This window comes from Pundamilia nyererei, unplaced genomic scaffold (genome assembly GCF_000239375.1).
Source record: "Pundamilia nyererei isolate P.nyererei 1_Seehausen unplaced genomic scaffold, PunNye1.0 scaffold00132, whole genome shotgun sequence".
Taxonomy (NCBI): domain Eukaryota; kingdom Metazoa; phylum Chordata; class Actinopteri; order Cichliformes; family Cichlidae; genus Pundamilia; species Pundamilia nyererei.
In genome coordinates, this window is record NW_005187533.1 from 883,743 (window position 1) to 896,681 (window position 12,939).

Consider the following 12,939-nt stretch of genomic DNA (forward strand, 5'->3'; position numbering starts at 1 on the left):
AAAAATCAAGTAAGTTTTTTTTAAATTACGTAATTATTTATTTTTACAGTAATCAGGTCCCAATCAGCCCAAATAGCAAAGAGAAATTAAAAATGCATGCAATGAAAGAGTTTGGGTCTTAGGAGGTTAAAGCTTGTTGTTTCAGTTAGGTGAACTACATTTCTCCCTCATTCCTGCATTGGAAGTCTTTAGATCTTAAGATATAACTGTACTTCACCTCAAATCTAAAGCTTGATTTTGCACGGGACAACAGGCATCAGTAGCTCTAAAATGGATCACATTTTGCTTTAATCTCTTACTGTTTAATTTTCTTATTAATATTATTATCATTAATAGTCATCCCTTTTCTACATTCTACAACTATGACATTGTTTTCTATCCATTGCTAACAGTATGCTAAATACTGTATGTTCATAGTTTGCCTTTTGGGGATCACAGTGAGGTGTTGTTCATTTTCTGCTCTGTGACCACCTTAAGACAACCGAAAAACAGCATCAGCGTTCACTGCCAGGCCTTTGGAATTGACAAGGAAACATGGGTAGTTTTCAACAGTGGAGTGGAAAGTACCTGCTCCACCTCCACCTCGCCGCAGCCAGGCAGATAAACCAAATAGATTGTGCCTTGTTGCCAGACACATTTACATCACGCTCATACCATTCATATCAAGCTTGATCCACACAGTTACATAATAGAGGGAAGGCATTTTAAAAAACAATGCGTTCGTTTTACAGAAAGTAATGTGTCTGTAATTAATGTCGCACTGGCCTACATTTATTTCCTTGAGACTTATCATTACACTAAGTTAACCAACTTGATTTTTTGTGTTTGATGCTTTCGGAGAGATTTCTGTTTCACACAGGATGAGTAATATAAACACACACAACACATTTGAGGTTAAGAAATATGTGGGTAAAGACAAAACGAGGGGGTGGAGGAATTAAAGTTGGGCCTCTGTGTAATTCGGTGGGTTAAGCAGGTATGCCAAAAGGCTATTCCAGTAGGCAAGGATCCAATGTGGAGCATGCCACTCCCTTTGCTCTTTGTCCCCCCTTTCTTATCATAAGGAATTGTAAATGCCAAAAAATGCCAAGAAGACACTCAGGTACATCCTTTTCTTTGTGTGGTGTGGTAGACAAAAACTTGATCTTTTTATTCATTTTAAAGCTGCAGCAGTAACAGAACTAAGCAATGACGTCTACCTTTTAACAGGGCAAAGTTATAACACAGAAACCTGAAGCTGAAACTAAAGCTCCACCCTTGTAACTGACTCAAGGTGGTAACCTCTACCAGGCTAAACATTATCAGAAAGCGTTCTTTACCAAACTGTGTGCAAACCGAAAGTAGCTTACCACAGCAAAGCTGAACATGGCCGGTTACTAGTCTGACCGGCTTCACCTTCTTAACAAATCTAAAGAATAACCTTTTTGTGTCGTCTATTTGTCAGGCCCACGTGAAAAAGTATTCACGCCTTCATAATGTCTTAGCTTTTTGTTGCATACGAATACGACAAAGATAACTCAAATGAATTTTTAAATGATGATTTAAACGATTAAGGGTAAAAACGTATCGGCCGTGGTCGAATTCTTTCTCCAAGTCCATCCCACCACTCTTCGAGAAGATAAGGCTTTTGTGGCAGTTCTTTAGATGTTGCTCTGGACCTCCGGATCTCCCGGATGAGTCGTTGGTGCCCTCTTGGAGTAAGAGCATTTGGTAGGTTGTCTGTTTCTGTGAAGGTTCACTACTGTTTCACGTTTTCTCCATTTGCGGACAATGTCTCTCACTGTGGTTCAGTGGAGTCCCAAAGCCTTAGAAATGTCTTTGTCTCTCCAGGCTGACAAACCATTTCTTCAGATTGTGACATGATGTGTTGCTTTTTGAGATGCTTTAGCCTCCTTCGGTTTATTGGACAGGTTCTATATAAGTAGAGTCTTGATTCAACAGGCCTGGCAGTAACCAGTGAAATTGAAACTAAACCTTGGGGATTATGGGGATACTTTTTCACACGGGCCTCAATACGCTTGGATAACTTCTATTTCTTAGGAAATGATCATCATTTAAAAACAACATTTTGGTCATCTTAATTATCACATTTGTTTCACAATCTGAAACATTTAAGTGGCTTAAATATGCAAAAAGAAATCAAAAGGGGGGCAACAACTTTTCACAGCACTATGCTTTCTTGACAATGGCATATTTCCACCTAGAAGTCATAAATTTGCAGCTGTTGCCAGAGAGTGAGTAACCAGCTCGGCGGACCTTGGAAATAAAAAAGATATATGTGTTTGGAAGCTCACCACATCCTATTTTTAACTGGATCCAAAATCAGAATGTCAAAATGAAACTGAAAGTGAACCACACCTTAACCACCAACTCATGTCTTGGCAGGAATAAAGCCTGGAGCAGGCTTTCTGTTTCCAAACAGACCAAACTGAAAACACCAGAGGATAAATATTTGTCCCTGCCCTGTGCTGATGCCTGAATGAAAGCAGCTTTTGTTCCTGTAATCCTGGGCATTTCATAAAAATGATAAATTATAGAAGGAAAAAGAAGGAAAACCAGTGAAAGTTAGAAGCATCTGAACAGAAGCTTAAATGAAACTTACCACAGTGTGACTCCATAGTGTCCTTTATGCCTGTTATTCCATCTATGTCCCAGATTGCTGTTCCATAAACATTTTCGGTGACCCCTGCCATCATGTCATCTTCCGCTGTAACTGAAGCATCTTGTGGTGCAAACGAGGGACTCAAATGTTGAAAGGTAAATTGTGCAAGTGCCGAACCTGCGCCACACTGTGTGTCCTCAGGCAGACAACACAGGTCGTCTGCAGTTTCGCCTGGCCACCACGCATCCAGGAGGCCCCCCATATTGTCTGTGACGTTGTTGTTTGAGTCTGTGGCTTCACAGGCTTCCACAGGTGATGCATTTCCTCCTTCTTCGAAAGTTTTAAAGCGATCCATGCAGATTCCAGGTGTCGCCACCTCATCATATAAAGGGTAATAGAACTCCTCAGGTGTGTCCTCAGCATCCAGCGTGAAGCTTTCGTTAAAGTTGCCAGTGCACGCATCGAGTGTCCTGCAAGCGGCTGCAAGCTCCATTTCCTCTTCCAGATCTAAAATAGCACATTGTGCTTCGCTGTATGTCACTGTGTTATCACTAGTTGTACATCCAGTTGTGTTATAATAAACTAAAGGCTGTAACATCCTCCTTCCTTTGTCCCAGTGCTGCCACAGAGGTACAGCTATCCGCCTAGCAGCCTCTTCAATCTGCTCTAACCACTCCCTCTCAATCGCCAAATTCCCCTGATTTACCCTTTCACTATCACTTACCAGCTTCTGCATTGAAGGTGCACTTGTCAGCAGTTCAGTTATTTCATCATTTAATGAAAGTCTGCCATCAAACACTGTGGGGACAGAGTAGAGCCTTTGTGTGGGGTAGTGTTCGTCCATTGCTGTCCCCTCCCTCAATTCCTGAATGAGTTTATCTCTGGAAATAACTTGATCCTCATATAGTGAGCAAGTCTCTGGCTCCAGTCTTGTGCTGTAATGATCATCCACTGATGGGACAAACTCTGATCCTGCCAGGTGGTAGTCAACGGAGGGAGACTGTGACCCACCTTTCCCTACCTTAATGAGCGGTCCATGGCTGAGATGCTGGTGGGTGCTAGATGCTCGAGAAGCAAATTCCCCATCGGTCTCATCAGATCCCGGTATAAACCCTGATTCCCCGCAAAGCAGCTCCGGCGCAAGCCCGTCAATGAATCGATGCAGACCCAAGCTCTTGCTGTACGCTTCTGAGATTATCTGCTCCTCCACCAGACCCTCCAGCAGAGCTCGGATCTCAGCAGGTGAAGCCCAGGTCAGAGCCGAGCGGACTTCGTCCAGGACCTCCTCAAAATGAGCCATGACAAGAGTGTCGGCTCCCTGGGCATGGAGGAGTAACAATAGAAGCAGCGTATTGGAGTTATTTGAGTTTGTTCTTTATTTTTAAAGGGACTCTGTGATTTTATCCGGGAGGCGGTCGCATGAATGGTAGGAGGTGTTATTTCCCAAAGCCAGAAATGTTATTATTGGTATCATAAGGAAGTGAAGTTACACAAGAAAAGGAATCTGATCGAAGACATTATGGCAGTCTCAAACTTTCATCATCACACATTTTGTCTTTAAACAAATTTACCCGTCTTTTTTTTTTAACAGCTGGTTTAATATTTTGCCAAAAATTCGATTACATGGCTGTCATTTTTCTGCTTTTTCATGTTAAGAAAGAGGCAGTGCCACACTGCACACTTTCTTCTGCACAAGTGGGCTGTTTTTCAGCTCAATCACACGCAATAGATTTTATTAAACTATTTAGTTATGATTTGGGGACTTAATCACCAAATAATCACCAAGGCTGCACATTTACCTATTTGTCCCCTTAAGCTCATAAACAAAACAAACACAAAATTCACACAGAACCCCCCCCCCCACATAAATGTAAAGCCTTCTCTGCGGGTCACATTGTGAATGCGAAGGTGCAGTCCTTGTGTTAACCGATACAATGTTATGCACCATACTGTGAAGTTTTTAGGCAGGGACTAAAACCGGTTTGGCAAAACTACGCATGCCTCAGTGCCATGTTTAGCATTGCTCATTTGCTTAGTAGAAATTGAGCTGCACCTTCTTTGTGTACCTGAGGAGCCAGTTTGTTGTCGTTTTAAGTAATTGGGAGTCAAATGCTCTTATTGTTTATTGGTGATAATTATTTATTTTCAAATAATGGAAGAAAAAGCAGTTTTACCAGCTTTGTCTAACCTTTCCAACCATTATAATGAGTAAATCTAACTTTACTCACAAGCTAAAGGTGAAGCTTTACAGGTATGCTTTACAATAAAGATATTACTCTTTTATGTATCATAACTGTGGGAAAGACATTAGCTATAAGAGTGTGGTTATGATTGTTTTGTCTGCTTGCAGGATGCAGATACAGTTTCACATGTATTTTCTGCTTAGCATTGGAGGAACTACAAGTGTGGAGAGTGTAGTGCACATAAGGACACAAACACACACAGACTGTGAAACAAAAATTTCCAACCAGACTGGTCAGTACACACCTGGCAAACCTGATGCCACACCACTGATACTAAAACAATTCAAAGAGCCAAAAAAACAAAGAAATAATTTGAATACTACAACGCAAATGAAGCGTGTTTAATGAATGGATGCCGTTTTCATTTGGTCATCGGTCACATCAATAATTAGACATGAAGATTTTAACACAATTATGAAAACACCAAATACATCCAGTGGTTCAAAATTTGTAAAATGACCACATATTTATGACAGCTGAGAATGTGAAAAATCACCTAACCCTAAATGTAACTTTTGATCTCTGATGCTCGGTTTGAATTGCAAAAGTTTAACTTTGAACATTTTTCAATAAAAAAAAAACCCAACTTATTTTCCTGGAGTTCGATGCCAGCGTTGCCACACAGGTATGAAAATATATGTACAATTTAAAAATAATTCCAGAAATCTGCAAGTGTACTTCTTTAAAAAGTAAAAAACTGTTTGGTTTAGCTGTTCTGTACCTTTAAGCAGCCCCTGCACCGTCATCTGTAAATTAGTAATGCACACATATTGTTAAAATTGCACTCTCTCTTCAGAAATGCAAGAAAATGATTTGAAATCAGCATATTAAAAAATAACAACGATGTGCTTTACTACTTTTTTTTCCAGCTTTTAATTTGTTTTCAGCAAATTCGGGTATAATTTCAATTATGTTTTCAGAACCTACCTGTACTTCTTTATACTTCAAAAACAGGAAGTATTTGGAGGGGATAATATAAACAATCTGCTCATTTGAAATGCAGAAGCACCGATATTAATGACGAACTAAAATCCAAGTTACTTTTTTTCTTTGTTGGCAGCTTTATCTGCACTTTGATCACAGTAACCTGATGCCATAAAGAGTTTAAACACAACAAAAAAACAAAACAAATTGCTGACCTCCTCTTAACACAAACATTACCACACCAGCTCAGGCACTGTGGAATATTCTTATATTCCTTTTCATCTACTGAGGGGATTGACATAATGTACACAAAAGCACCTGAAGCAAATTACTCACTCTAAGCAAATACAAGCTTAATGATGCTGTAGGAAAAAATGGATCCTACAAACTGTATTGTCAGTACAGGCAAAGAGTTTTCTGCTGCATATTTTTCCTTTTTGCCACTGAGCTTCATTCATTGCACCAAAACTGATAAAAAAAACTCATGCAAACGCCAAAAATTGACATCTTGCATGGCCGAGCCTTTACTACCATTAACAGTTTTACTACCGTTCGTCTAACCTGCAGCTGGCAAACAGCCCACGACAAATGTGCTGGTAGTTAAAACTACAGTGCTCAAAATGATATTGCTTTCCTTCAAAACAAACAAAGAAACACACATTTGTAAATCATTGTAAACCCTGACAGCCTCATAAAGATCATTCCATAATGAGTGCATTCATATTCAAAACGGGCACAGGTGCTTATTTGGATGATGACTTTATTTGTTTTATGAAATGGGAAGTAATTTCAGTTTCTACAGACTCTTATTATGTATTCATTTCATTTACTCTCAGTAGTTCTTCAGGAAATACTGCTCTGGCACGGCAGCATCTGATCAATGCATGAAACCTATCACTGAAAACAAAGAATGATAAGATTTCTCTGACTGTCAAACAGAAATGCTGCGATTCTGATATGTACGAGCTCTTGTGCTCTTCGTGTGCCTCGTATTCGGTGCCCGTCTGCCGTCATGTGATCAGCCACGGTGTTCTGCTCCTGTATGGATGCCATCTGATGTGGTCAGATTGTGCTTTGCTCCTCTGTTACCCTGTTGGAGCAGTAATCCTGGACGGCTTTGGGGGAAAGAGAAAGAGGAGAGAAGAGAATGATGATAAAGGAGATTTGATGAAGCTGATAAATAAATGTGCGTCAATTGATGGTTTCAGTTAGGAGTGAATCAGCTGCTACGCAAACCACATTAGACTCCACAAACTTGATCTCATGCTTTAAGCATAATTGAATTTCGATACAACTCCTACTGTTCCTCTTTTGATTGGCTGCTTCCCATTTATACAGCGACCGCTTCCTCTTTCATTGTTTAATCAGGAATTGAGCCGTCAGCTAAATGATCCAGTCATCAAAACCGGCGGGGGTCTTCACTGGAAGGAGGAATATGCCTGACTGCAGATGTAACTTCCTTCTTAAGAAAAATGAAAACTATGACGTATGAGGTGCCAAAGGGTTTGTTTATAATGTGCAAATAAAGGGGTGGGAGTCATAAAATGCAGAACTCTATACTTGGCACATCTCCTGGATCCCTGCTCTGACTATCTGACCACTGTGTGCATTTACAGCTGAGAGAAAACAACATGACAGCTCTACAGTAACATCCTGAGCGTTGGGGATAGTGTTGACATTGCTGCAAGTGAGCTGAGATGATTTCTTTTTGGTTCTTGTTGTTTTGGCAACAGTTTCACACCATCTTCCCATTCACCAGTTTTGGCATCCTGTGACTTCGCCCACTTCTCAAAACCTCTATTCTATTTGCAGGATTGCCAGCTGATGGTCAGAAGGGGATTTCCAGGCAAGTCCAGCTGACCTTGACGGCTACACTTAAGTCACACAAGATTTGTTTTGGCCTTTTATGGTTACTGATTGTACGATGCTCATTTGTGTGGGTGTCTTTCTAAAAACCAAACTCACTTTTCACAATTTTCTGGTAGGCTTCCGCAGCGGGGGAGTCGGGCACCTCGCTCAGGAAAGACCTGCCCTCGTCACAGCTCCGTGCTATCCTGGGATCTAGAGGCACCTTTCCTAAGAGGGGTAGTTTGAGGTCTGCACACATTTTCTCAGCTCCCCCGGTTGAGGGAGGGAAGATCTGTGACGTATTCTACAAGGAAGAGTTTAAAGAAAAAAATATGCATATATCAGCTAGGTACTTTCTTAATCTACACACGAGGAATTTGAAATTGATTAACTGTGTAAACACGACATTTTTCCACTGGGAATTCTAGCTCGAAGCTCAGGCCGTAACCCGGAAAACTAAAACACGCTGCACAGAGAGAGATCAGATTTAAAAGAGTTGCTTAAATGGCATCTCCCACTCTCCCACATTTTCTTTAAAGTGTGGTGATTTCACTGTTTAGTAATAGGACAGGATATTGTGGTCCTGTTATATCATCTCCCCTCCCAAAAATAAAATGTCAGATGTTGAATAGAAAGGAAACGGCATAAGGCCCTCCCCCTTAAAGGGATGTAAGAGCCTCAGGAAATTAAATCTAAAAGGAAAAAACACAAGACATAAAAATGTAGAGGAACAGAACTTTGTTGATTTGATTTTGTGCAAGGTGAGCTTGCTTGTGGTTGTGAAAATGAGTGCACTGTATCCTGTTCAGTGTATCTGCAGTATATCTGCACAGGATAGCAGACGAAGCCTCCTCACAACCTGGTTTTTTTTGTAATGAGCTGAAATAGCACAGATGCGAGCACATATTTCAGACCTCTTTGCTTCGTTCCTCTTTTCTGTGTGCTCCACTTCTTTACTTACCAGAACTAATCAAGCGTATGCTCGCAGTGCTTGTATACATTTCTCACCAGATTAGATCAGATTTGTAATTTTTTTTTGTCAATGTGGTTCTTGTTTTTGCTCAATTATCTTATCCAAAAAAACAAAACAAAAGACAAAAAAGATGTAAAATGAACAGAGACATGGATCTGGTGCATTTTTAGCTTCTCTGTGTTTTGCACAGGTGTGTGTGTGAGAGTGACCTTGCATTTAGGGCAGACAAAGCCGCTCATGTTCTCCACCACCCCGATGATCGGCATCTTAACCTTCTGACAGAATCGGATCTCCTTTCGCACGTCCTGCAACGACACCTCCTAGACAGACGTGGAAACAGGAACCACAGAAAGAGAAAGGCAAAAGCGAGGGTTGAAGTTTGTGTGTATGTGTGGGTGGAGATGGGGAGCACACGGTGGACAGGGAGGGGCACACACACACACACACACACACACACACACACTAGTCTGGCTTGTTTGTTTGGTAATTCCCACCGGGTGTGTGTGGTCGGTCGTGGGTTAGTGAGATCAGGCGGAATGAGGAAGTGTGTCTGTTGCTTTCTGACTTCACCGCACTGAGCTTAATCTAAGAAGCAGGAAATTGGTGCTTCACTTCAAGTACAATAAGAACTTTGACACAGCTTATAGTGAGGTCTTCTTAACTGAGCAAATGTAGAGTAAGCCACATTTATTGACATGGCGCTAAATGTTCGCCACACTAAGAATCATCAGCAGGAAACATGACTGACAGAACTAGCACGGCTGCTGGATCACAGTCTTTTTACTGTCTGCATGCAGGACAACATTGGGTTAACCTCCAAGTATTTGTGTGTAAATATCATGATGCCCTGCTGGCAGACATGTTGCTGCCCGTTCAGCAAAAACACCGCCCTGTGCCTATCCTGTCTGTGGCTTTATCACACCAAAATCACCTATACAAACCAGATAACAAAAGCATGTGATGTCAGCAGGTGAAGCAAAACGCTTTTGTGCCGAGTTGACTTCCTATTAAATACGAAAAATTTATAGGAAGCACGCCGTGGAAGACAACAATAGAACACTCTGAATTTATTTTTGTTCTGCACAGCTCTGTAGCATGCCATTTCTTTAACAGTTTGTTGTCTACAAACATGCCTGTAAAAAACCTGTATAACATTTTACTGTGCGATGGGCTCTCACTTTTCTTTTTACGATGGTTTCATGATGGAACAGCATCCTCTGTTGGTTGTGGTATGCTAAAAGCATCTCAAAAGCAATTCATCTTCATTGACACGCGGCCACAGCGCCATGATTATGACCATGTGGAATTGCTTTATTGCCAACAGTAACAGCACCTGCACAGCAAATGTATTTGTCCCATATAATCCAACCTATTAAAACCTGTCATATCATATTTTTAAAACACTATTTTTGTGCATTAACGTGTGCATTCTAAGACAACCATTAGTGCGAGTGGATTCGCTGTAAAGCCCTTACTCTGGATGATCCACGGACTTGTGCATTTGCTGGTGCAAAATTCAAATTTCATCTGTGTTTACGTTTCATAGTGGGCTGAAAAAGCAGGGGTCTCAAGGACATCCTAAACATGTCAGTATATTGTAAAGCCATAAAGGGGCAGCACCACCAATTCCACAAACCAGCAGCAGCATTAGTCATAACAGAAGGCAGCTGCATACGGCAAGATGCAACGAGCTGAGTTTTTTTTTGTGGTAAGCCAGTTGCCTACCTGTGGTTTTCAGAGTCAATACTACATGACTGAAATGACTCAACTTGTATACAGAAGTTCAGGTTGTTAAAATCATTTGGGGGGAATTTAGGGAATCACCAAGTGAAGTCCGTTGGACTGAAAGCAGACATATCTGCAGGTCAAATTTCAATTTAAGGCTGATAGCAGGTAGTTTTCATAAGTATTTGAATACATGTTTATAGATTATTCTTTTTAAAGCTGCAATTGTTAACGTAAAATAGCTGAGCTAAAACTGAGTAAGTTTTTAATAACACTGAAACCTCTGAGTGAGAGTTGGAGAGCTTTTAGGACACACAGCTTGAGCTATGCAGCTAAACGTCGGGCTGCTAAAGTTTCAGTTTCAAATGAGCTCACAGACGGTTCAGAGTTAACTGAAAGATGCTGAAGTTTAGCTGCAGGTGTGTGTGCGAGCATTAAAGGGGTATCTTGAAATATAATGACTGGAATTTCCTTGTCTGGTTGTCTTTCTAAGAACTATAACTGACAGCATATTCAAACAAAAATTAGCTTTTCATAAAGTCGGAGGTTTCTTCCTGTGAAAAAGGAGCTTATCATTCCCGTTGTCGCCAAGTGCTCACTCACATGGGGTCGTTTGATTATTGGGGTTTCTTTCAATAACATCGTTGAGATTTATAGAAATAAAACTGAACTGAATTTCCCCCAAACTGCAAATATAACGGTGTACAGAAAGAGTTGAACGCGCACGGGCAGAAAGGTTGAGAGCGCAAGCAACACATTGCGAGCAAGCGCAAATGCAAAAAACTGAGCGAGCGGGGCTGTTATTGTGTGTGTGTGTGGATAATAGCAAACACTGAAATACATTTTTGCACGCAGCTATGAATTTTGCTGAAATTCAATGAATTACTCCTCAAAATGCAACACTTGCGCTCAATTTTTTTTTTTACGTGCGCTCAGAATAGTGGCACAAAAGTAACGCCATACTCTAAGCCCTGGATAGCTGAAGTTTTAGCCACGTCGCCTTTGTTATTTCCATGTTCAGCTGGGTGAAGGGGCTTTAAGCATCTGATTAGCATTAGGTTACAAATGTTTTCATGGTGGTCATCCTGGAGTTTGTGTGTCTTCATTGAGCATGACTGCCTATGTGTGAAAACAGACATGAACATGAAACCCAGCGGCTCATAACTGGACATGTATGAGGATGATTGGCTGCTCATCAGTCAAACAACATCTGAGAATGTTTTATAAAAGCAGGTGTGTACAAAGAGGGAAACCCCTAGATTGCACCACAGCAGCGTTTTCAAAGGTTATTGACTTTAAAAAGCTCCCATAGAGCACTTCATATACTAACGTAAACCTGCTCACACTAAAGCCGAGACTTGTACCTGTGGTGTGGTGATGATGATGGCTCCATCAACATGGGTGGCGCTTAGGTACTGGACGATGGACAGGTGTTCGTCAGAGGTGCCGGGTGGAGTGTCTACGATGAGGTAATCCAGTTCCCCCCAGTCCACATCCCTTAAAAACTGCTTAATGATCCCTGATTGGACACAAGCACCACACAGGTTGTTGCTATGTGAGATCTGGAAACATGAGCATCTCACATACACACATCACATTACCGCACCATTTTTCTTGGGTCCTCTCCAGATCACAGCATCATCGGGACTACTTAGCAGGAAGCCAATAGACATGACTGCCAGGTTGTCCTCCACATACTGCAACACAACGCAGAGGCCCCTGTTTTATTATGCTTAAATAAGGAAAATAATTTAAAAAAATAAATAAATCGTTCAAATCAGCTGACCACAGGGGACCATCCAGAACCACTCTGGTGAACCTACACAGGAGACGACAGAAAGACAGCTCAATCTTTGTGTCCATGTGAGATTATGATTAAAATGTTGCACCAATAGATATAACAGCCGTTTCTGACAGCTGCCTACTGACTTACTTGCTCTCCCTCTAAACCCATGATCCTTGGAATGGATGGACCACAGATGTCTACATCAAGCAGGGCAATCTAAAAAAAGGAAAAAGAAAGTGGAAGCATGAAAAGTCGGCAGTCCAGTATAATGAAGGCAACTGTCTCCCAAAGGGCTACACAAGGCATTTCCTGTCTGCTTGACTGGGCAACACATCAAAACAATGGGGCTGTATCCCAGCACTAGGAGCCATCCTAAAGCATTGCTTTTTTAGCATTTTCTCTGAGGAACTGCTAAAACTTTGGGAAGTGGAATGTTTTGCGTGGGAGTGTCCAGTTGATCCCCTTACTATGGATGACATCATTGTGAATGAACCTTTATACTCCAGTGGTTTATGGGTAACAGTCAAAGATAAAAACTCCTGCTAAGTCTAACATGAGATTTTCTTTCAACTAAGAAATAATGATTTACGCAAACTACACTAAGTTTTCATATGTCACTGTTATGGCCCTGTCCATAATCTGTTTGGTGGCTGTTGTTGTCTATGCCTTTAAGTCTTTGCAGGTCCCGGAGTGGATGAGCTGACGGCTGCTGATTGGCCCCTTGGCCATGTGATCCTCTTCAAATCCCTCACCGGCAGTTGTCCTGGGGCAGCCACTGACAGCAGCAGCAGACCTGACCCTGGCCTCCAAAACCTGAGACTTTTGTGCCTGTGACTTT

The 12,939-nt window shown here is 41.4% G+C and overlaps 2 protein-coding genes across 2 annotated transcripts in view; both read right to left on the reverse strand.

Moving 5' to 3' along the window:
* Positions 1 to 3,960, reverse strand: part of ciita (class II, major histocompatibility complex, transactivator) — a 20,574-nt gene extending 16,614 nt beyond the window's left edge. The window contains exon 1 of the mRNA XM_005743512.2: positions 2,603 to 3,960. Coding sequence (XP_005743569.2) covers positions 2,603 to 3,902 — 1,300 coding nt within the window. The 5' untranslated portion in view covers positions 3,903 to 3,960. The remainder of the gene's footprint in view (positions 1 to 2,602) is intronic.
* Positions 3,961 to 6,511: 2,551 nt separating this feature from the next.
* Positions 6,512 to 12,939, reverse strand: part of nubp1 (nucleotide binding protein 1 (MinD homolog, E. coli)) — a 13,037-nt gene continuing 6,609 nt past the window's right edge. The window contains exons 4-10 of the mRNA XM_005743513.1: positions 12,249 to 12,317; positions 12,102 to 12,134; positions 11,922 to 12,012; positions 11,680 to 11,834; positions 8,800 to 8,910; positions 7,735 to 7,921; positions 6,512 to 6,884 (exon numbers count right to left, since the gene is read on the reverse strand). Of these exons, the coding sequence (XP_005743570.1) occupies positions 6,832 to 6,884; positions 7,735 to 7,921; positions 8,800 to 8,910; positions 11,680 to 11,834; positions 11,922 to 12,012; positions 12,102 to 12,134; positions 12,249 to 12,317 (699 nt within the window). The 3' untranslated portion in view covers positions 6,512 to 6,831. The remainder of the gene's footprint in view (positions 6,885 to 7,734; positions 7,922 to 8,799; positions 8,911 to 11,679; positions 11,835 to 11,921; positions 12,013 to 12,101; positions 12,135 to 12,248; positions 12,318 to 12,939) is intronic.